The 23,062-nt window shown below is 42.1% G+C and overlaps 2 protein-coding genes and 1 long non-coding RNA gene across 15 annotated transcripts in view; 1 reads left to right on the top strand and 2 right to left on the bottom strand.

Annotated features, from left to right (window-relative positions):
• Nucleotides 1-3,311: 3,311 nt before the first annotated feature.
• LOC147361328 (uncharacterized) lies at nucleotides 3,312-4,157 on the bottom strand. The gene is made up of 2 exons (XR_015137571.1): nucleotides 3,984-4,157; nucleotides 3,312-3,382 (listed from the first exon to the last, which is right to left on the bottom strand). It is a non-coding gene; the product is annotated as an uncharacterized LOC147361328 (long non-coding RNA).
• Nucleotides 4,158-11,327: 7,170 nt separating this feature from the next.
• On the bottom strand, nucleotides 11,328-16,291 carry LOC147361327 (uncharacterized). Its single transcript, XM_086328447.1, has 2 exons — nucleotides 15,078-16,291; nucleotides 11,328-14,445 (listed from the first exon to the last, which is right to left on the bottom strand). Exons 1-2 carry the CDS (start codon nucleotides 15,493-15,495, stop codon nucleotides 14,210-14,212), a joined length of 654 nt encoding a protein of 217 aa, XP_086184573.1. The 5' UTR covers nucleotides 15,496-16,291; the 3' UTR covers nucleotides 11,328-14,209.
• The window catches only part of TDRD3 (tudor domain containing 3), a 217,514-nt gene continuing 209,369 nt past the window's right edge, over nucleotides 14,918-23,062 (top strand). For all 13 annotated transcript variants that reach the window (XR_015137568.1, XR_015137569.1, XM_086328443.1 and 10 more), the window contains exon 1: nucleotides 14,918-15,119. Coding sequence is in view for 9 of the 13 variants with exons in the window: in XM_086328443.1 (XP_086184569.1) it covers nucleotides 14,940-15,119 (180 nt within the window). In the remaining 4 variants the exon portion in view is untranslated. The remainder of the gene's footprint in view (nucleotides 15,120-23,062) is intronic.

The following is a 23,062-nucleotide window of genomic DNA, read 5'->3' as shown; positions in this document are numbered from 1 at the left end:
CTTTGTTCTGTGCGCAGGCCTGGCAGTGTCTTAGGTTAGGGCTGGCTTTTCATGTGGTAGTTATCCCACAGTCTGGTTTGCTAGCCCATGTTATTTCGCTCAGATAGCCTTCGGGGCATTCAGGCCAGTTCCTTACTCTAAGCGATGTAGCCCATGCCTCCCTGCCCAGCCCCCGCTTGCTAGTGGCGGGTGCAGGCGTCTGCACTGCTTCTCTACTGGGAGAGTTACCGTTGGGCTCGTGATCTGTGGGTTTTAATTATTTATTTATTTTTCCTCCCTGTTATGTTGCCCTCTGCTTCCAAGGCTCAGCACAGAATTGGCAGTGAGAGTGTTTCCTGGTGTTTGGAAACTTCTCTCTTTTTAAGACTCCCTTCCTGGGATGGAGCTCCATCCCTCCTTCTTTTGTCTCCTTTTTTGTCTTTTATATTTTTTCCTACCTCCTTTCAAAGACAATGGGCTGCTTTTCTGGGTGCCTGATGTCCTCTGCCGGCATTCAGAAGTTGTTTTGTGGAATTTACTCAGCATTTAAATGTTCTTTTGATGAATTTGTTGGGGAGAAAGTGGTCTCCCCATCCTATTCCTCCGCCATCTTAGCTCCTCTCTCTCCTTGTTATTTTTATACTGATTATATGTTCATTATATTAACAACATAAAACAATATGCTATAGAAAATAAAAGTATATTATTATTAACATTGTACAGGAGGCAGTGATCAGAACCATCCCCAAGAAAAGAAATGCAAAAAGGCAAAAAGGTTGTCTGAGTAGGGCTTACAAATAGCTGAGGAAAGAAGAGAAGTGAAAGACAAAGGAGGAAAGGAAAGATATACCCATCTGAATGCAGAGTTTCAAAGAACAGCAAGGAGAGATAAGAAAGCCTTCCTAAGTGATCAGCGCAAAGAAATAGAGGAAAAAATAGAATGGGAAAGACTACAGATCTCTTCAAGAAAATCAGAAATACCAAGGGAATATTTCATGCAAAGATAGGCACAATAAAAGACAGAAACGGCATGGACCTAACTGAAGCAGAAGATATTAAGAAAAGGTGGTAAGAATACAGAGAAGAACTATACCAAAGAGATCTTAATGACCCAAATAACCATGATGGTGTTTATTATCTAGGTTACCACTCACCTAGAGCCAGACATAGTGGAATGTGAAGTCAAGTAGGCCTTAGGAAGCATCACTATAAACAAAGCTAGTAGAGGTAATGGAATTCCAGCTGAGCTATTTCAAATCCTAAAAGATGATTCTGTGAAAGGGTTTCACTCAGTATGCCAGCAAATTTGGAAAACTCAGCATTGGTTACAGGAATTAGGAAAGGTCAGTTTTCATTCCAATCACAAAGAAAGGCAATGCCAAAGAATGTTCAAACTCCCACACAAACTGCACTCATTTCACATGCTAGCAAGGTAATGCTCAAAATTCTCCAAGTGAGGCTTCAACAGTATGTAAACCAAGAACTTCCAGATGTTCAAGCTGGATTTAGAAAAGGCAGAGGAACCAGAAATCACATTGGCAACATCTGTTGGATCATCAAAAAAGCAAGAGAAATCCAGGAAAACATCTACTTTACTTCATTGACTACACTAAAGCCTTTGACTGTGTGGATCACAACAAACTGTGGAACATTCTTAAAGAGATGGGACTTTCAGACCACCTGATCTGCCTCCTTAGAAACCTATATGCAGATCAAGAAGCAACAGTTAGAACGGGATATGGAACAAAGGACTGTTTCCAAATTGGGAAAGGAGTATTTGAAGACTGTGTATTGTCATCCCCCTTATTTAAATTATATACAGAGTACATCATGAGAAATGCCAGGCTGCATGAAGCACAAACCAGAATCAAGATTGCTGGGAGCAATATCAATAACCCCAGATATGCAGATGACACCACACTTACGGCACAAAGCAAAGAGGAGCTAAAGAGCCTCTTGATGAAGGTGAAAGAGGAGAGTTAACAAGTTGGCTTAAAACTAAACATTCAAAAAAAAAAAAAAGAAGATCGTGGCATCTGGTCCCATTATTAGATGGGGAAACAATGGAAACAGTGACAAACTTTATTTTCTTGGGCTCCAAAATCACTGCAGCCATAAAATTAAAAGATGCTTGCCCCTAGGAAGGAACGCTGCAACAAATCTAGACAGCATATTAAAGAGCAGATATTACTTTGCTGACAAAGGTTTGTATAGTCAGAACTATGGCTTTTCCAGTAGTCATGTATGGATGTGAGGGTTGGACCACAAAGAAGGCTAAGAGCCAAAGAATTGATGCTTTTGAACTGTGGTGTTGGAGAAGACTCTTGAGAGTCCCTTGGACTGCAAGGAAATCCAACCAGTCAACCTAAAGGAAATCAATCCTGAATATCCATTGGAAGGACTGATGATGAAACTGAAACTCCAATACTTTGGTCACCTTATGTGAAGAGCTTAATCATTAGAAAAGACCCTGACGCTGGGAGGGATGACAGAGGGATGAGATGGTTGGATGGCATCACTGGTTCAATGGACATGAGTTTGAGCAAGTTCTGGCAGACAGTGATGGACAGGAAAGCCTGGTGTGCTGCAGTCCATGGGGTCGCAGAGTTGGACACAACTGAGTGACTGAACAACACCAAATAATGTAATACAATACTAGTGTTACAACTTGTAAAACCAAAATTATAAGTAATAATATAAGAATATATTCTTATTACTCAAGGAAAAATAACTAATATATTGTCATAATTGCTTCTGCTCCTTTTAAAGAAATAACTTTGTCAACAAAGCAAAATTCCTCTCTGGCAACCTCCCTCACACATATTCCATTTCTTCCTCAATTTAACCAGTATTCTGAGTTTGTTGTGTATCCTTCAAATCTATTTTCATCCTTCTATATATGTATATGTGCATCTATATATCCAGACATAAATATATCTATGCTGTTCTGTATAAAGCCACCAGCCAATGTGATTATTTAAATCAAAATAAAATTTTTAAATGTTAAAGATCAGTTTTATATTGCACTCATGATATTTGAAGTGCTCAGTAGCCACACATGACTAGTGGCTAGGATATTGGATTGTGCAGATATAGAATTATTGCACGGAGCTCTATTGTAATAGATGTATTTTTATAAGTGTTTTTTTAAATTTCACATAATGTAATACACTGAATAAGTTTACCAAGCTGCTTTTTCTTTTACTTGGCATTATGTGGTCAAGATCCACTCAAGTTGATATGTAGCATATTTCTTTAAACTAACATAGATTATTCTATTTTTTGATAGAACACATACATATACAACTCTTTAAAACCCATTTCTCCTTACCTGGACATTGGAATTTTCATTCTTCTATTTTAAGCAATGTATTAATGAGCATTTTTTCTCTGGAATATAGATCTAAAAATGAAAATACTCAATCATAAGGTATACACCTTTCAAGCTTTGCTAGAAATTGCCAAGTTGGGTTTCCCTTGTGGCTCAGCAGTAAAGGATCTGCATGCCAATGCAGGAGACGTGGATTCAGTCTCAGGGTGGAGAAGATCCCCTGGAGAAGGAAATAGCAACCCACTCCAGTATTCTTGACTGGGAAATCCCATGGACAGAGGAGCCTGGAGGGTTACAGTCTGTGGGTTCCCAAAAAGAGTCAGACACTACTCGAGCGACTAAACAACAACATTCATATACTCTGCCCATTTCTCTACTGAAATGTTGCCTTTCTCTTAAGGATTTGTACTAATTAATCATATTAAAACTTGCTTTTATTCTTTTACTCCACATATGTATCTGGCTAATATATCTTAGTCAGTACATAATGATCTATTTCTTTAACTTTTTTCTTTTGGTAATGTCTATGGTACCCACTGTAACTTATCTAAATATTCCACTATTGATTGACTTTGTTTATCTCCAGGATTTTGTCATTACAAATAGTACTGAGCCACATTGACTACCACAATCATTAATCTTGCTCACTGAATATTTCTAGCTCTTCACCTACCAGCTCCTGGTGTTCGACTTCTTGTGTTGTCCTGTGTCCAATCCTGGCAGAGCATTCAGTTTCCAATGTGAGATACTCCAGAGTCTTCCTTCCTGCTACTGCTTCACTAGTGATCTTCCTGATGGTTAGTGCTTTGTCAGGGTTCTGAAGTGAGAAGGCCTTTCCGCTCATTCTCTAGACATCCACAGTGGACACATTACATGAAAGAGAAATAAACACGTTTTTATCACAAATCACTAATATGTTGTGGTTGTTTGTCATGGCATAACCTGGTCTCTCCTAATAGCAAACTACTTGTAGTCAGTACTTAAGAAACTTTTTTTTTTTTAAGGAAATAGTTCATTTTCTATAAAATTCTAGGACTCAAACAATCTTCAGACATCAGTTATTTGAATTACTCTTCCTACTAAATCATTTCATAAATCATGAGTTCTAAAACCATGTCAAGTGGGTTAACAGTAAATTCTCTGGTCTTCAGTTTGTGGATTCCCATTCCTTTTATGTATCTTTTCATCAGTTGATGGACATTTGGATTTTTTCCCACTTATTGGTTATTACGAATAAGACTGTGAATAGTCATGTCCATGTTTTATGTGGACATATGTTTCCATTTCTCTTGAGTATATGCTGAATGGTTTTATGAAGACCTACAAGACCTTCTAGAACTAAGACCCCAAAAAGATGTCCTTTTCATTATAGGGGACAGGAATGCAAAAGGAGGAAGTCAAGAAACACCTGGAGTAACAGGCAAATTTGGCCTTGGAGTACAGAATGAAACAGGGCAAAGGCTAATAGAGTTCTGCCAAGAGAACACATTGGTCATAGCAAACACCATCTTCCAACAACACAAGAGAAGACTCTACACATGGACATCACCAGATGGTCAACAATGAAATAAGATTGATTATAGTCTTTGCAGCCAAAGAGGGAGAAGCTCTATACTGTCAGCAAAAAAAAGACTGGGAGATGACTGTGGCTCAGATCATGAAATCCTTATTGCCAAATTCAGACTTGAAGAAAGTGGGGAAAACCACTAGACTATTCAGGTATGACCTATATCAAATCCCTTATGACTATACAGTGGAAGTGAGAAATAGATTTAAGGGACGAGATCTGATAGACAGAGTGCCTGATGAACTATGGACAGAGGTTCATGACATTGAACAGGAGACAGGAATCAAGACCATTCCCAAGAAAAAGAAATGCAAAAAAGCAAAATGGCTGTCTGAGGAGGCTTTACAAATAGCTATGAAAAGAATAGAAGTGAAAAGCAAAGGAGTGAAAAGCAAAGGAGAAAAGGAAAAATATACCCATTTGAATGCAGAGTTCTAAAGAATAGCAAGCAGAGATAAGAAAGCCTTCCTCAGCCATCAATGCAAAGAAATAGAGGAAAACAACAAGTGGGAAAGACTAGAGATCTCTTTATGGAGAAGGCAATGGCAACCCACTCCAGTACTCTTGCCTGGAAAATCCCATGGATGGAGGAGCCTGGTAGGCTACAGTCCATGGGGTCGCTAGGAGTCAGACACAACTGAGCCACTTCATTTTCACTTTTCACTTTCATGCATTGGAGAAGGAAATGGCAACCCACTCTAATGTTCTTGCCTGGAGAATCCCAGGGACAGGGGAGCCTGGTGGGTTGCTGTCTATGGGGTTGCACAGAGTAGGACACGACTGAAGCAACTTAGCACCACCAGCAGCAGCAGAGATCTCTTAAGGAAAATTAGAGATATCAAGGGAACATTTCATGCAAAGGTGGGCTCAATAAAGGACAGAAATGGTAGGGACCTAACAGAAGCAGAAGATATTAAGAAGAGATGGCAAGAATACACAGAAGAACTGTACAAAAAAAGATCTTCACGACCCAGATAATCACGATAGTGTGATCACTTACACTCACCTAGAGCCAGATATCCTGGAATGTGAAGTCAAGTGGGCCTTAGGAAGCATCACTGTGAACAAAACTAGTGGAGGTGATGGAATTCCAGTTGGGCTATTTCAAATCCTGAAAGATGATGCTGTGAAAATGCTGCACTCAATATGTCAGCATTTTTGGAAAACTCAGCAGTGGCCACAGGACTGGAAAAGGTCAGTTTTCATTCCAATCCCAAAGAAAGGCAATGCCAAAGAATGCTCAAACTACTACACAACCAAGCCAGGTTTCAGCAATACATGAACCGTGAACTTCCAGATGTTCAAGCTCTTTGTAGAAAAGGCAGAGGAATCAGAGATCAAATTGCCAACATCTGCTGGATCATCGAAAAAGCGAGAGAGTTCCAGAAAAACACCTATTTCTGCTTTATTGACTATGCCAAAGCCTTTAACTGTGTGAACAATAAACTGAGAAATTCTGAAAGAGATGGGAATACCAGACCACCTGACCTGCCTCTTGAGAAAGCTGTATGCAGGTCAGGAAGCAACAGTAAGAACTGGACATGAAACAACAGACTGGGAATTTTTTCCAAACAGGAAAAGTAGTACGTCAAGGCTGTATGTTGTCACCCTGCTTATTTAACTTCTATGCAGAGTACATCATGAGAAACGCTGGGCTGGAAGAAGCCCAAGCTGGAATCACGATTGTCGGGAGAAATATCAATAATCTCAGGTATGCCGATGACACCACCCTTATGGCAGAAAGTGAAGAAGAACTAAAGAGCCTCTTGATGAAAGTGAAAGAGGAGAGTGAAAAAGTTGGCTTAAAGTGCAACATTCAGAAAACTAAGATCATGGTATCCCGTTCCATCACATCATGGGAAATAGATGGGGAAACAGTGACAGACTTTATTTTTCTGGGCTCCAAAATCACTGCACATGGTGATTGGAGCCATGAAATTAAAAGATGCTTACTCCTTGGAAGGAAAGTTATGACCCACCTAGACAGCATATTAAAAAGCGGAGACATTACTTTGTCTCCAAGGTCCGTCTAGTCAAGGCTATGGTTTTTCCAGTGGTCATGTATGGATGTGAGAGTTGGGCTATAAAGAAAACTGAGTGCCTAAGAACTGATACTTTTGAACTGTGGTGTTGGAGAAGACTCTTGAGAGTCCCTTGGACTGCAAGGAGATCCAACCAGTGCATCCTAAATGACATCAGTCCTAAGTATTCATTGGAAGGACTGATGTTGAAGCGGAAACTCTAATACTTTGGCCACCTGATGCGAAGAGCTGATTCATTTGAAAAGACCCAGATGCTGGGAAAGATTGAGGACAGGAGGAGAAGGGGATGACGGAGGATGAGATGGTTGGATGGCATCACCGACTCAATGGACATGGGTTTGGGTGGACTCTGGGATTTAGTGATGGACAGGGAGGCCTGGCGTGCTGTGGTTCATGGGGTCACAAAGATTCGGACACGCCTGAGTGACTGAACTGATATATTAATTTTGGGTCATATGAAAACTCTATCATTTAACTTTTTGAGGACCTGCCAAATTGGTTTCCGAAGTGGCTGTGTGATTTTATATTTCCACTGGCAATGTATGAATGTTCCAATTTCTCCATATCCTCACCAACATTTGTCACTGTTCATCTGTTTAACCATAGTCATAATAGTGGGAGTGAAGTATCTCGTGTACTTTTCATTTGTATTTCCCTAATGACAAATGGGGGCTTCCAGGCAGTGCTAGTCGTAAACAACCCATCTGCCAGTGCAGGAGATGTGGGTTTCATCCCTGGGTCAGGAAGATCCCCTGGAGGAGGGCATGGCAACCCACTCGTCTTCTTGACTGGAGGAACCCCAGTCAAGACATAGGAGCCTGGGAGGTTACAGTCCATAAGGTTGCAGAGTTAGACACGACTGAAGAAACTTAGCACACATGCATGCAATGACTAATGATGTTGAGCACCTTTTCATCTATTTATTGACCATCTGTATATGTCCTTTGGAGAAAGGACATATACAGTCTTTTGGAGAAATATCTGCTAAAATGCTCTGCCCATTTTTAACTGAGTTGTCTTTCTATTATTGAATTATAAATCTTTATATATTCTTGATACAAACCCCATTTTCTCTCATTCTGTAAATTGTCTTTTCACTGCCTTTGAGGCACAAAAGTTAAGTTTTTTTAAATTGGGGAATAGTTACTTTACAATGTTGTTGGTTTCTGCTGTACAGCATTGTGAATCAGTCACCCATACACACATTTTATATATATTTATATATATATATATATATATATATATATATCCATTTCCTTGGATTTCCTTACCTTTTAAAAGTTTTACATTTTGATGAAGTTTAAATTATCTAATTTCTTTTAAAAATTGTGCTTTGGTTGCCATATCTATTGCCTAACCCATTGTCGTGAAGATTAGCTTTAACATTTTGAGTATTATATTTTTAGCCCTTGCATTTAGATCTATAATCAGTTTTGAGTTAATTTTTACATATGATGTTAAAGGGGGTCCAACTTTTTTCTTCTGCATGGGAATACCAAGTTGTCCCAGCACCATTTGTTGAATATATATTTCCCCCCTTTTTAGGACTGAAAATCTTTTCAGTCATCTAGCGCATTTCTTGATATGCTCAGCAATTCGTCAGAGCTCCGTGGCATTGGCTCATCTAAGTCATTCACAGGTTATTTTAGTATTCTCTGTAAGGCAAATTGTTTAAAGTCAAAGATTTAATGTGTCTCAGAGGGGCTAGGTACTCTTATAATACCATTTTTTATTGTGGTTTTTACCTCCTTATCCAAAGCCTTCTATCATTTTCAATCTGAGAAACTTTTCTTTTACTGAAATGAAACAGTTGAATGGATTTTCAGTCTCTCTTCTCTTAATTTATTCCATTGACTCCAAATATATTTAATTCCTCATTTTTGTCCTCTTATACCTAACACTCTATTCCAATGACACAAGAGAAAACTCTACACATGGACATCACAAGATGGTCAACACTGAAATCAGATTGATTATATTCTTTGCAGCCAAAAATGGAGAAGCTCTATACAGTCAGCAAAAACAAGACTGGGAGCTGACTGTGGCTCAGATCATGAAATCCTTATTGCCAAATTCAGACTTAAATTGAAGAAAGTGGAGAAAACCACTAGACTATTCAGGTATGACCTAGATCAAATTCCTTATGACTATACAGTGGAAGTCCGAAATAGATTTAAGGGACAAGATCGGATAGAGTGCCTGATGAACTATGGACAGAGGTTTGTGACATTGTACAGGAGACAGGAATCAAGACCATCCCCAAGAAAAAGAAATGCAAAAAAGCAAAATGGCTGTCTGAGGAGGCCTTACAAATAGCTGTTAAAAGAATAGAAGTGAAAAGCAAAGGAGAAAAGGAAAGATATACCCATTTGAATGCAGAGTTCCAAAGAATAGCAAGGACAGATAAGAAAGCCTTCCTCAGCCATCAATGCAAAGAAATAGAGAAAAACAATAGAATGGGAAAGACTAGAGATCTCTTCAAGAAAATTAGAGATATCAAGGGAACGTTTCATGCAAAGATGGGCTCAATAAAGGACAGAAATGGTAGGGACCTAACAGAAGCAGAAGATATTAAGAAGAGATGGCAAGAATACACAGAACTGTACAAAAAAAGATCTTCACGACCCAGATAATCAGGATAGTGTGATCACTTACACTCACCTAGAGCCAGACATCCTGGAATGTGAAGTCAAGTGGGCCTTAGGAAGCATCACTGTGAACAAAACTAGTGGAGGTGATGGAATTCCAGTTGAGGTATTTCAAATCCTAAAAGATGATACTGTGAAAGGGCTGCACTCAATATGTCAGCATTTTTGGAAAACTCAGCAGTGGCCACAGGACTGGAAAAGGTCAGTTTTCATTCCAATCCCTAAGAAAGGCAATGCCAAAGAATGCTCAAACTACTGCACAATTACACTCATTTCACACACTAGTAAAGTAATGCTTAAAATTCCCCAAGCGAGGTTTCAGCAATACATGAACTGTGAACTTCCAGATGTTCAAGCTGTTTGTAGAAAAGGCAGAGGAACCAGAGATCAAATTGCCAACATCTGCTGGATCATCGAAAAAGTGAGAGAGTTCCAGAAAAACACCTATTTCTGCTTTATTGACTATGCCAAAGCCTTTGACTGTGTGGATCACAATAAACTGTGGGAAATTCTGAAAGAGATGGGAATACCAGACCACCTGACCTGCCTCTTGAGAAATCTGTATGCAGGTCAGGAAGCAACAGTAAGAACTGGACATGAAACAACAGACTGGTTCCAAACAGGAAAAGGAGTACGTCAAGGCTGTATATTGTCACCCTGCTTATTTAACTTCTATGCAGAGTACATCATGAGAAACGCTGGGCTGGAAGCACAAGCTGGCATCATGATTGTCGGGAGAAATATCAATAATCTCAGGTATGCCGATGACACCACCCTTATGGCAGAAAGTGAAGAAGAACTAAAGAGCCTCTTGATGAAAGTGAAAGAGGAGAGTGAAAAAGTTGGCTTAAAGCGCAACATTCAGAAAACTAAGATCATGGCATCCAGTCCCATCACTTCATGGGAAATAGATGGGGAAACAGTGACAGACTTTATTTTTCTGGGCTCCAAAATCACTGCACATGGTGATTGGAGCCATGAAATTAAAAGATGCTTACTCCTTGGAAGGAAAGTTATGACCCACCTAGACAGCATATTAAAAAGCAGAGACATTACTTTGCCAACAAAGGTCCATCTAGTCAAGGCTATGGTTTTTCCAGTGGTCATGTATGGATGTGAGAGTTGGAGTATAAAGAAAGCTATAAAGAAAGTATAAAGTATAAAGAGTGTTGAAGAATTGATGCTTTTGAACTGTGGTGTTGGAGAAAACTGTTGAGAGTTCCTTGGACTGCAAGGAGATCCAAGCAGTCAATCCTACAGGAGAGCAGTCCTGGGTGTTCATTGGTAGGAGTGATGTTGAAACTCCAATACTTTAGCCACCTGATGCGAAGAGCTGACTCATTTGGAAAGACCCCGATGCTGGGAAAGATTGAGGACAGGAGGAGAAGGGGATGACAGAGGATGCGATGATTGAATGGCATCACTGATTCAATGGACATGGGTTTGGGTGGACTCCGGGAATTAGTGATGGACAGGGAGGCCTGGCATGCTGTGGTTCATGGGGTCGCCATGAGTCAGACACGACTAAGCGACTGAACTGAACTGATACCTAACATAGCTCTTCTGTCTTCTTTAGGCTCTTCTCCAGCTTTCAGCTCATTGTAGACTTTATATTTTCTGTAAATCAATGATTCATCTTATTAAAAATGGAAATCTAATTTTTTTGTCTAGTCACCTCCTACCATATCACATGGCATTAACTTATGTATATAGAGCATAATCCTAATTCTTGATGTGAAAGAAATGAGTATATTCCATGCTTTTCCCTTAAATTTTTATTTTGAAAAGCTTTAAACTTAGCAAAAATTTTAAAAAATATATAATGAGCACTGGACCCTCCAATTAGATTCCATCTTAAACATTTTGCCACATTTACCTTCTTTCATAGCACACACACACACACATGGTTATAAACACCACAGCTTTTCAGCCATAAATATTTGACATAAAGTTTCTTATATTAAGGACTTTATCATATCTAAGAAAATTATAATTACATTATACTATCCAGTATCTAGTCCATATTGAAATTTGTCCATTTGGCTACAAAATCTCTCCTGTTCCTTCCCCTGATTCTTTTTAAATCCATGATTGCATGTTGTTGTCATGTCTTTTTATTGTTTTTAATCTGGAAGAATTCTTTTTTAAAAAATTACATTTTCACAAATGTAAAAGTTAAATTACATTTGTACAGTCCCTGCCAGGTTTCTTGTACAAGATGCCAGATTCCAGTTTTATCTGCCTGTTTCCTTATGTTTTACTTGTTAAATTCCCTATGTATCTCAGGCTTGGCACTACTGACATCTTGGATCAGGTAGCTATCTTGTGTATTGCAGGATGTTTAATATTTCCCTGTTCCCACCAGGTTATAACAACCAAAATGTCTCTATACATGCCCAAATATGCCTGGAGGGCTGGTGGTGGAGGTTTAGATAGGGATCTAGAAGTTCACTCAAATTCGGGGTAAACAACTTTTTCGAGAATATTTGTCATATGATGTGTATTTCTGATTGCATTGTATCAGTAAGCACATAACATCTGATTGTCCCATTATTGATTAGCCTTGATTACTTATTTAAAGCAGTCACTTTTTTTTTTAACATACAGGTATGTTTTTCCCTTTTATAATAAGGGAAAAACAGACTTTTGATACTTTAACAACTTGATACTTTGACACCGAGTGAACATCCTGTACTCCTACTATCTTTCACCCAGTGACTTTTGGCATTCTCTAGTCTGAATCAATTGTGACTGATTTGCAAAATGGTGATTTTCTAATTCTATTATTTGTTGTACATTTACTCTCTGGTATTTCTATGAAAGAAAAGTTTTCATCCTTCCCTTTATTTATTTCTACTGGCACTTTTAAATTCATGCATTTTCTTTACCCAATTTTTAAATTCAATTATTCCAATTACTTTTTTTGAGGCTTATATTATCTAAAATTCCTCCAGTGGGAATCTTCAATCCATTCTTTAAGCATTTCTTACCATAAGAGAATTTAATGTTTTATGGAGAATTTTAATAAAGTTATTGTTAAGTACCACACAATGGTAAATTCTTACTGTATACACTGCACATGAAACCATGTATTTAGCCAGTGAAGAATTCTGATTGGGACAACATATTAGTTTCACATTTTGACTACCTGATGGAAGAGCAGACTCAGTGGAAAAGACTCCGATGCTGTGAAAGACTGAAGGCAAGAGAAGAGGGTAGCAGAGCATGACATCATTAGGCAGCTTCACAAACTCAACAGGACATTAATTTGAGTAAACTCCCTGAGACAGTGAGGAACAGGGAAGCCCAATGTGCTGCAGTCCACAGGGCCACAAAGAGTTGAGGACAGGACTTAGCGACTGAAGAAGAGAAAATTCTGTTTCACAACCAACAAAAATTATCAGCCATTTAATTTTGATTCATCTATGTGAAAGAGAAAGTCGCTCAGTTCTGTCTCACTCTTTGCGACCCCATGGACTATACAGTCCATGGAATTCGCCAGGCCAGAATACCGGAGTAGATAGTCTTTCCATCATCCAGGGTTTCTTTCCAAACCAGGGATCGAACCCAGGTCTCCCACATTGCGGGCGGATTCTTTACCAGTTGAGCCATAAGGGAAGCCCAAGAATTCTGGAGTGGGTAGCCTATCCCTTCGCCAGGGCATCTTCCCTACACGGGAATCTAACTGGGGGTCTCCTGCATTGCAGGCAGATTCTTTACCAACTGAGCTATCAGGGAAGCCCTTTGAGTCATCTATTCACCTTCAAAATGGTAAATCCTTTCCTGACTCCAGGATATTTTGAAGTGGATGTCGCTCAGTCCTGTGTGACTCTTCGCGACCCCATAGACTATACAGTCCATGGAATTCTCCGGGCCAGAATACTGAAATGGGTAACCTTTTCCTTCTCCAGGGAAATCTCCCCAATCCAGGGATCGAATCCACGTCTCCGGCATTGCCGTCAGATTCTTTACCAGCCGAGCCACAAGGGACGCCAGGAGGGATATTTTGAATGGTGCCTATAAATAGAAATACACAGATATAATACGTCTCGCCTAAACATTGTATACAATTCTAAAACTGCTTCAAAATATGTTTCATTAAAATCAGTAACTAAGCAATGTGCTTGGGCACACATTTCAACAGCATCCCAGTTAAGCAACATATCGTGATTTTAAAACTATGACTTTTGGGAAGCCCAAACGAAATAGGTCAGTTAAAATGAAAACAAAATTAAGGAATTTTAGCTTCACTCTGTAATTATCCCCCTCTTTCTGTGAGAGTCGGTTTCCTCCTGTCTCAGGTGTGGCTCTGCCGGGTTTCACAGACTCTGCTCTAAGTTCATGTTGGTGATGATGAAACAGATGAGGTAGCTCCGGTTATAGGGCTGAAGGTTTTAACAGTCTCCCCGCCGGACTTCACAGCTTGGACCAGCGCCACTCAGAAGAACCTTTCTCCTCAGCGGCCGCAGGAAACGACGGTGGAAGGCAGGGACAACTCTAGAGTATCTCCCGGTCCCACAGCCCCTTCCGCCTGCTCCTTTGATTGGCTGGTGTGAGTCTCGGCCGCCCAATCCCGTTGGAACGTTTCCCGCGCCGCTCGGCGCCGTCGCCGCGCATGCACATTCCGGACCCGCCCCTCGTTTCAGCCCGGAGAGCCGGAGCAGGGCACCGGCACGGGGTGGGCGGGAACTAGGCCTGGCAGTACCCGCGCCGACGTCACAGCGCCGCGCCGGGGCCTGCACGGGCCCGGTGGGAGGACAGCGTGAGAGACAAGCACAACACAGCTCCCCGAGTTCCCACATCCCTTAGGTGCAGGTCTTCTTGGGTGCACGCATTCACTTTCATTGTAGCGCGGGACCTGGACAGTCCGATTTGACTCTGCGGAATAGAAAAAATTCGATTATATTGTTTTCTCTGCACCCGGGCAGATGGAAAAGGGGGAAGGAATCGTTATAAGAAAGTAGCTTTTCTCCCGTGTAGAGTGGGTCGGGAACACTGTCCCTTTGAGCTTCACTGTAGGAAACGCGGCCGCCTCAGAGCCTAGCTGGCAGCGCCTTCCCGCCGCCTAGCGCCTCAGCTCTGCCCTCGGGAGGCGGCCGCCTGTGCGCGCTGGGAACGCAGGCTTCTTTTCTGCCGCACAGAGGACCGCCCCACGGGTCTCCACGGCGTGAAGCTCGGGAAAGTGAGCCTGGCGACGTGCAGCCGGCCCTCCGCCGCGAGGCCGCGCTGACAGACCGGCCTCGGCCCGTCCTCCGCGCACCGCCGCCCCCGGAGCGCGACCGGCTCGCAGCCGCACGCCGGGCCGGCCCCCGCGGCCGCTCGGAAAACGCGGCGAGCGGAACCCGCACGCGGAAGCGCCCGCCGCACTGAGCATGCCCAGTCGCAGAGCCGACCGGAGGAGTTTTTTTCTTTTCTTTTTTCTTTTTCTTTCTTTTTTTGGGGGGTCTCAAGTAGCAGGCCTCCCCCAGCCCCCTAGCCGAGCCCCCCAGCATCCCGGCATAAGCAGCTACCATGGCCGAGGCTCCCGGAGCGGCGCTGTCCCGGGCGGGTTGGTAAGTGGCGGGTCTCCCGGCCGCGGGTGCGGGCCGGGCCCGAGGAGGCCGGGGCCGGGGCCGGGGGCGCTGGGTGCGTGTCGGGGTAGGCAGAGGCGCCGCCTGCCCCGGCCTCTCCCGGGGCCCCCCGGCCGGCTCCGCCCCCGGCGCCGCGCGGAGCCGAGAGAGTCCCCCGGCTCCCTGCGAGGCGGTGGCGCGGCCTGGGCCCCGGGAGGCGGGCGGCGGGCCGCAGGGAGGCCGGGGACGCGGGGCGGGCGGCGGTGCAGGCCCGGGTGCTCCCACGGCGCTGCCGCGGCGGGACGAGGGGAGGCGAGGGCTGGGGAACCGAGCGCGGCAGAGCTGGGCGAGCGCCGGGCCCGCGCCCGCGCCCCCTCATTCCCAAGTACAGCACGGAGCGGGGATAGCCATCCTCTGCGACGCACACAACTTCTGAGGCTGAGAATGCCCGCACTGGAGACTCGGGTGGATGCTCCCTAGAACTTTTCTTGAAAGGATGACGGTGTTCTGATTTTTAAGGACGCTTTATGTCAAGATTTTAGGATGAAAACAAACAAAATATACGAAAGTAAGCAGTTTCTGGAACTTCGGCCATGAGGGATATAAACATATAGCTTTATTTCCTAATGCTTTTCCAGGCCTGCATAGGCACAGTCTGGGATGAAAGGTGGCAAGGAGGTTGAAAAAGATTTGCCCCTGCTCGCTGTCTTAGCGCTAGGAGAAGGAGGCATTAAAACAGCAAACACACAAACGGGGAATTGTGGTAAACTGTACAGAGGTGCAGGCAAATGTGGTATGGAATTGGAGAGGAAGGAAAGTTGATTTCCTAGAGAAGTGGACTTGGAAGTCTGGTGAGGAAAAGGTTTTCTGGATACAGAGCCGCTGGAGATAAGGCAAGGGGAGGTAGGAAAGAGCTTATTGGCTTAAAGTACTGACATTAAATCCCTATGGTTCCTGGAAGTAGAAGGGTGTCCAATGAAGAGTAAGACCTTAAAAGTTAGTGGCCAGATTGTGCAGCCTACGAGTGTCTAAAGGATGGATTTGATTTTATGAATACAATTTTTGGTTAGAGTACTGTAACACCTGTGTTTTGAAGACGCTGCTCCTGGCTCCACAGATACCTCATTTTAGAGGTGTAGAGATTAAAGCAGAGAATTGTTAAGTAACTTAAAAAAAAAAAATGACATAACTGGAAAGTGATAGAGTTGAATGCTGAGGAAAGGGGTCTGGTTCCAACTCTGGTGCTTTTAACTGTTCGTGTTCTTACAGCTTTTGCATAAAACAGCATTACCATAACAAACTGTAGCTTTAAAAAGTCACTTTTTTTTTTCAGTTTTACTTTTGTTCTTCTAACTTTATACATTCAGATTCTTCACCTCACGGTGTTGTCTTGAATAATCTTGTATCACTCTTCTATTTGAGTTGTCCCCCATTCTTAGTGAGCCTTAGTTCTTCAAACTACTTGTGTGAATTCATTTACAGTCTTTTGTCTGCTATCCAGCATGATGATGCCACCCGTGTCAGAAAGACTAGTATCCTTATTTTGGTTCAAACACACACTAAATTGTTCTTTGGACTCTTATTTAAGATCCTTAAATGTGGTTAAACACCATCTTATGTTTCTGTATATCTGGAATGGTGGGAAATATTGTAGATTCTTAGTAAAATCTGGTAAAATTGACCTTGGATGGCAGTGCCCCTGACAGTCAGAATTCTCTAACCAGGGTCTCTACCCCAGCTTAGCATTTTTCTTGTCTTTATTTTATTATAAATCCTCAGTAATGTTATTTTGTGACATTTGCCACTTTATGTTGCAGATTTTCTCTTTACATGTTTCTTACTCCAAACTGCTGCTTTTGAATGGCAGGGATTTATAAAGGCAGAAGTAATCAGATCAGATCAGATCAGTTGCTCAATCGTGTCCGAGTCTTGGCGACCCCATGAATCACAGCACGCCAGGCCTCCCTGTCCATCACCAACTCCCGGAGTTCATTGAGACTCACGTCCATCGAGTCAGTGATGCCATCCAGCCATCTCATCCTCTGTCGTCCCCTTCTCCTCCTGCCCCCAATCCCTCCCAGCATCAGAGTCTTTTCCAATGAGTCAACTCTTCCCATGAGGTGGCCAAAGTACTGGAGTTTCAGCTTTAGCATCATTCCTTCCAAAGAAATCCCAGGGCTGATCTCCTTCAGAATGGACTGGTTGGATTTCCTTGCAGTCCAAGGGACTCTCAAGAGTATTCTCCAACACCACAGTTCAAAAGCATTAATTCTTTGGCGCTCAGCCTTCTTCACAGTCCAACTCTCACATCCATACATGACCACAGGAAAAACCATAGCCTTGACTAGACGGACCTTTGTTGGCCAAGTAATGTCTCTGCTTTTGAATATGCTATCTAGGTTGGTCATAACTTTCCTTCCAAGGAGTAAGCATCTTTTAATTTCATGGCTGCAGTCACCATCTGCAGTGATTTTGGAGCCCCCAAAAATAAAGTCTGTCACTGTTTCCACTGTTTCCCCATCTGTTTCCCATGAAGTGATGGGACCGGATGCCATGATCTTCGTTTTCTGAATGTTGCGCTTTAAGCCAACTTTTTCACTGTCCACTTTCACTTTCATCAAGAGGCTTTTTAGTTCCTCTTCACTTTCTGCCATAAGGGTGGTGTCATCTGCATATCTGAGGTTATTGATATTTCTCCTGGCAATCTTGATTCCAGCTTGTTTTCTTCCAGTCCAGCGTTTTTCATGATGTACTCTGCATAGAAGTTAAATAAGCAGGGTGACAATATACAGCCTTGATGTACTGCTTTTCCTATTTGGAACCAGTCTGTTGTTCATGTCCAGTTCTAACTGTTGCTTCCTGATCTGCGTACAGATTTCTCAAGAGGCAGGTCAGGTGGTCTGGTATTCCCATTTCTTTCAGAATTTTCCACAGTTTATTGTGACCCACACAGTCAAAGGCTTTGGCATAGTCAATAAAGCAGAAATAGATGTTTTTCTGGAACTCTCTTGCTTTTTCCATGATCCAGCGGATGTTGGCAATTTGATCTCTGGTTCCTCTGCCTTTTCTAAAACCAGCTTGAACATCAGGAAGTTCACGGTTCACATATTGCTGAAGCCTGGCTTGGAGAATTTTGAGCATTACTTTACTAGCGTGTGAGATGAGTTTAATCGTGCAGTAGTTTGAGCATTCTTTGGAATTGCCTTTCTTAGGGATTGGAATGAAAACTGACCTTTTCCAGTCCTGTGGCCACTGCTGAGTTTTCCAAATTTGCTGGCATATTGAGTGCAGCACTTTGACAGCATCATCTTTCAGGAGTAATAGGTGAGGCTAATAAGACTATCTTCCTACGAGTTTGGGGGTGATTCCTGGTGAGTTTTGAACTCATGAGACTTGTGAAGAAGACAGGAGGATGTCTTAGGCTTATAGTTGGCATGTATTAGATCTTATATTTAAGTAGAGATTTATTATGTTAATATACGGAATCTCAAAGGTATACGTAGAGAAGAGTACTGGAAGGAGAATTTCTGGCCATAGAGCTGCTTTGACCAGCTCATTCCAGTTCTGACATCTCGAGTTTCCTATGACTCTTGGGATTCTCTGTTGTCACTGACAAAACCATTTTTTTTTTTTTTAAGTACTCAGTCTGTTCACTTAATTACTTGTAGGACCTCAAAAGAAGTAGATGCTAAAACACTTCAACTAGTATTATCTATTCTGTCAGCCTCATCTAAAATAGTAGGTTTGAGAAGTGTTTGCTACTTCACTTCAGTGAAGTCACTTCAGTCACTTCAGTCGTGTCTGACTCTGTGCGACCCCATAGACAGAAGCCCACCAGGCTCCCCCATTCCTGGGATTCTCCAGGCAAGAACACTGGAGTGAGTTGCCATTCCCTTCTCCAATGCATGAAAGTGAAAAGTGAAAGTGAAGTCGATCAGTGGTGTCCGACTGTTAGTGACCCCATGGACTGCAGCCTACCAGGCTCCTCCGTCCGTGGGATTTTCCAGGCAAGAGCAACTGAAGTGGGTTGCCATTGTTTAGTGCTGAGTAATTTATGTTTCTGAAATTTTGATCTTCAGGAGGTGCAGATGGTCTTGATCTATTCCACTTTGTTATTTTTTTTCAGCACATATATATTTTTTTCTTTTAAGCCCTTAATCGTCATTATAATTCCCACAAAAAGCCAGTATTTAAAATAAAACTCCCAATAGCAGCCACCCTGGCAGACTACAATAATTTTTTTTTTTTCTTTGTGGCTAGTAGCACAGAAAGTGCTAGGTTTTGCTGATTTCAACTTAAAAGTTTCAGGAACTACTCTAGTATAGTGACAGTGTTTAAATACTGCATGAAATTATACCTTCAGTTGATTTAAGTTGCTCAGTCATGTTTGACTCTAGGGACCCCATGAACTGCAGCACACCAAGCTTCCCTGTCCATCACCAACTCTCCGAGTTTGCTCAAACTCATGTCCATCCAGTCAGTGATGCCATCCAACCATCTCATCCTCTGCCGTCTCCTCCTTCTGTCTTCAGTCTTTCCCAGCATCAGGGTGTTTTCCAGTTAGTCCACTCTTCACATCAGGTGGCCAAAGTACTGGAGTTTCAGCTTCAGCATCAGTCCTTCCAATGAATATTCAGGACTGATTTCCTTTAGGATTGACTGGTTGGGTCTCCTTGCAGTCCAAGGGACTCTCAAAAGTCTTCTGTAACACCGCAGTTCAAAAGCATCAATTCTTTGGTGCTCAGCTTTCTTTGTAGTCCATCTCTCACATCCATGCATGACTCTTGGAAAAACCATAGTTTTTACTAGATGCACCTTTGTTGGCAAAGAAATGTCTCTGCTTGTTAATATACTGTCTAAGTTGGTCATTGCTTAGTACTCTTGCCTGGAAAATCCCATGGACGGAGGAGCCTGGTAGGCTGCAGTCCATGGGGTCGCTAAGAGTCGGACGCGACTGAATGACTTCACTTTCACTTTTCACTTTGCACTGGAGAAGGAAATGGCAACCCACTCTAGTGTTCTTGCCTGGAGAATCCCAGGGATGGGGGAGCCTGGTGGGATGCCATCTGTGGGGTCACACAGAGTCGGACACGACTGAAGGGACTTAGCATAGCATAGCTTTCCTTCCAAGGAGCAAGTGTCTTTTAATTTCATAGCTGCAGTCACCATTTGCAGTGATTTTGGAGCCCTCCAAAATAAAGTCTGTCACTGTTTTCATTGTTTCCCCATCTATTTGCCATGAAGTGATGGGCCTGGATGCCATGATTTTAGTTTTTTGAGTGTTGAGTTTTAAGCCAGCATTTTCACTCTCCTCTTTCACTTTCAAAAAGAGGCGCTTTAGTTCCTCTTTGCTTTCTGCCATAAGGGTGGTGTCATCTCCATATCTGAGGTTATTGATATTTCTCCCTACAATCTTGATTCCAGCTTATGCTTCCTCCAGCCTGGCATTTTGTATGATGTACTCTGCATAGAAGTTAAATAAGCGGGGTGACAATATACAGCCTTGACATACTTTTTTCCCAGTTTGGAACCAGTCCGTTGTTCCATGTCTGGTTCTAACTGTTGCTTCTTGACTAGCATACAGATTTCTTAGGAGGCAGGTAAGGTGGTCTGGTATTCCCATTGCTTCAAGAATTTTCCACTGTTTATTGTGATCCATACAGTCAGAGGCTTTAGTGTGGGCAAAGAAGTAGAAGTAGATGGTTTTCTGGAACTCTCTTGCTTTTTCTATGATCCAGCAGTTTTTGGCAATTTGATCTCTGGTTCCTCTGCCTTTTCTAAAGCCGAGTTGAACATCTGAAAGTTCGTGGTTCACGTACTGTTGAAGGATTTTGAGCATTACTTTGCTAATATGTAAGATGAGTGCAGTTGTGCGGTAGTTTGAACATTCTTTAGCATTGCCATTCTATGGGATTGGAGTGAAAACTGACCTTTTCCAGTCCTATGGCCACTGCTGAATTTTCCAAATTTGCTGGCATATTGAGTGCAGTACTTTCACAGCATCGTCTTTCAGGATTTGAAATAGCTCAACTGGAATTCCATCACCTCCACTAGCTTTGTTGGTAGTGATGGTTCCTAAGGCCCACTTGACTTCACACTCCAGAATGTCTGGCTCTATGTGACTGAGCACACCATCATGGTTATCTTTGTCAGTAAGATCTTTTTTTGTGTAGTTCTGTGTATTCTTGCCACCTCTTAATATCTTCTGCTTCTGTTAGGTCCATACCATTTCTGTTCTTTATTGTGCCCATCTTTGCATGGAATGTTCCCTTGGTATCTCTAATTTTCTTGAAGAGATCTCTAGTCTTTCCCATTCTGTTGTTTTCCTGTATTTCTTTGTGTTGATCGCTGAGGAAGGCTTTCTTATCTCTCCTTGCTATTCTTTGAAACTCTGCATTCAGATGGGTATATCTTTCCTTTTCTCCTTGCCTTTAGTGTCTCTTCTCTTCTCAGCTATTTGTAAGGCCTTCTCAGACAACCATTTTGCCTTTAGTGTCTCTTCTCTTCTCAGCTATTTGTAAGGCCTTCTCAGACAACCATTTTGCCTTTTCACATTTCTTTATTTTGGGGGTTGTCTTGATCACTGCCTCCGTCCATAGTTCTTCAGGTCCTCTATCAGATCTAATCCCTTGGATCTATTTGTCACTTCCACTGTATAACCATAAGGGATTTGATTTAGATCATACCTGAGTGGTTTTCCCTACTTAAGTCTGAAGTTTGCAATAAGGAGTTCATGATCTGAGCCACAGTTAGCTCCTGTTCTTGTTTTTGCTGACTGTATAGAGCTTCTTCATTGTGGCTGCAAAGAATATAATCAGTTTGGTTTAGTTATTCACCTTCTGGTGATGTCCACGTGTAGCATCATCTCTTGTGTTGTTGGAAGAGCGTGTTTGCTATGACCAGTGCATTCTCTTGGCTAACTCTGTTAGCCTTTGCCCTGCTTCATTCTGTACCCCAGGGCCAAACTTGTCTGTTATGCCAGGTATCTCTTCATACTTTTGCATTCCAGTCGCCCAGGATGAAAAGGACATCTTTTTTTTGGTATTAGTTCTAGAAGGTCTTGTAGTTCATCATAGAACCATTCAGCTTCTTCAACATTAATGATTGGGGCATAGGCTTGGAATACTGTGAAATTGTACCTTGGTGTTCTGTAATGCTTACTTATATGCATAGAACGAGTACTGAGAGAAGACATTTGACTAACTTTGTCTGAATGGACAGATTTACATCTCTTTGTTTCTCTTGAGGTTTCTTTAAGGGGAACTTATGTACTCCAACCTACCTTTTATGGTAGGTATGTTATGGGCTTCCCTGATAGCTCAGTTGGTAAAGAATCCATCTGCAATGCAGGAGACTCTGATTCAATTCCTGTGTTGGGAAGATACGCCGGAGAAAGGATAGGCTACCCACTCCAGTATTCTTGGGCTTCCCTTGTGGCTCAGCTGGTAAAGAATCTGCCCACAGTGTGGAAGACCTGGGTTCGATCTCTGGGTTGGGAAGATTCCCTGGAGAAGGGGAAGGCTACCCACTCCAGTGTTCTGGACTGGAGAATTCCATGGTCTGTATAGTTCATGGGTTCGCAAAGAGTCAGGTTTAGCGACTTCCACTTTCACCTAACTTTTGGCTTATTTTTTAAAGAAAGAATCAGCCTTTCAGATTTTTCTTTCTTTCTTTCTTTCCTTTTTTTTAATTAACAGAGTAATGTATTTATTGGGGGCAAAAAACCAAATTGAACTGTATAAAGTGAGAAAAGTTTAAAAAGTCTGGTCAGGATCACAAAGCTAAACCTTGAAGTGAAAACTAGAACCCAAGTCTTATCATTCATGAGAACTCTTTTAAAAATAGAAACATGTTAAGGGAATATAATCATCTGTATTTATTTTGGAAAAGGTATTTTTCTTTTTATATAGAATTAGTGATTGTATAGCTTAACTCCCTCAGTGTGC

This window comes from Bos grunniens, chromosome 12, assembly GCF_055505025.1.
Source record: "Bos grunniens cultivar Pamir isolate PY7600 chromosome 12, Bosgru_T2T1.0, whole genome shotgun sequence".
Lineage (NCBI taxonomy): Eukaryota > Metazoa > Chordata > Mammalia > Artiodactyla > Bovidae > Bos > Bos grunniens.
The sequence above is the reverse complement of the archived record's forward strand: the minus strand, read 5'-3'. Positions and strand labels throughout refer to the sequence as shown.

Bases quoted from the DNA above. Each gene is read 5' to 3' on its own strand.
- LOC147361327 (XM_086328447.1), bottom strand. From the start codon at position 15,495: ATGAGGGGGCGCGGGCGCGGGCCCGGCGCTCGCCCAGCTCTGCCGCGC. The intron at 14,446-15,077 runs GTAGCTGCTTAT...TCTATTCCGCAG, and splicing joins CTCCGGGAGCCTCGGCCATG to AGTCAAATCGGACTGTCCAG.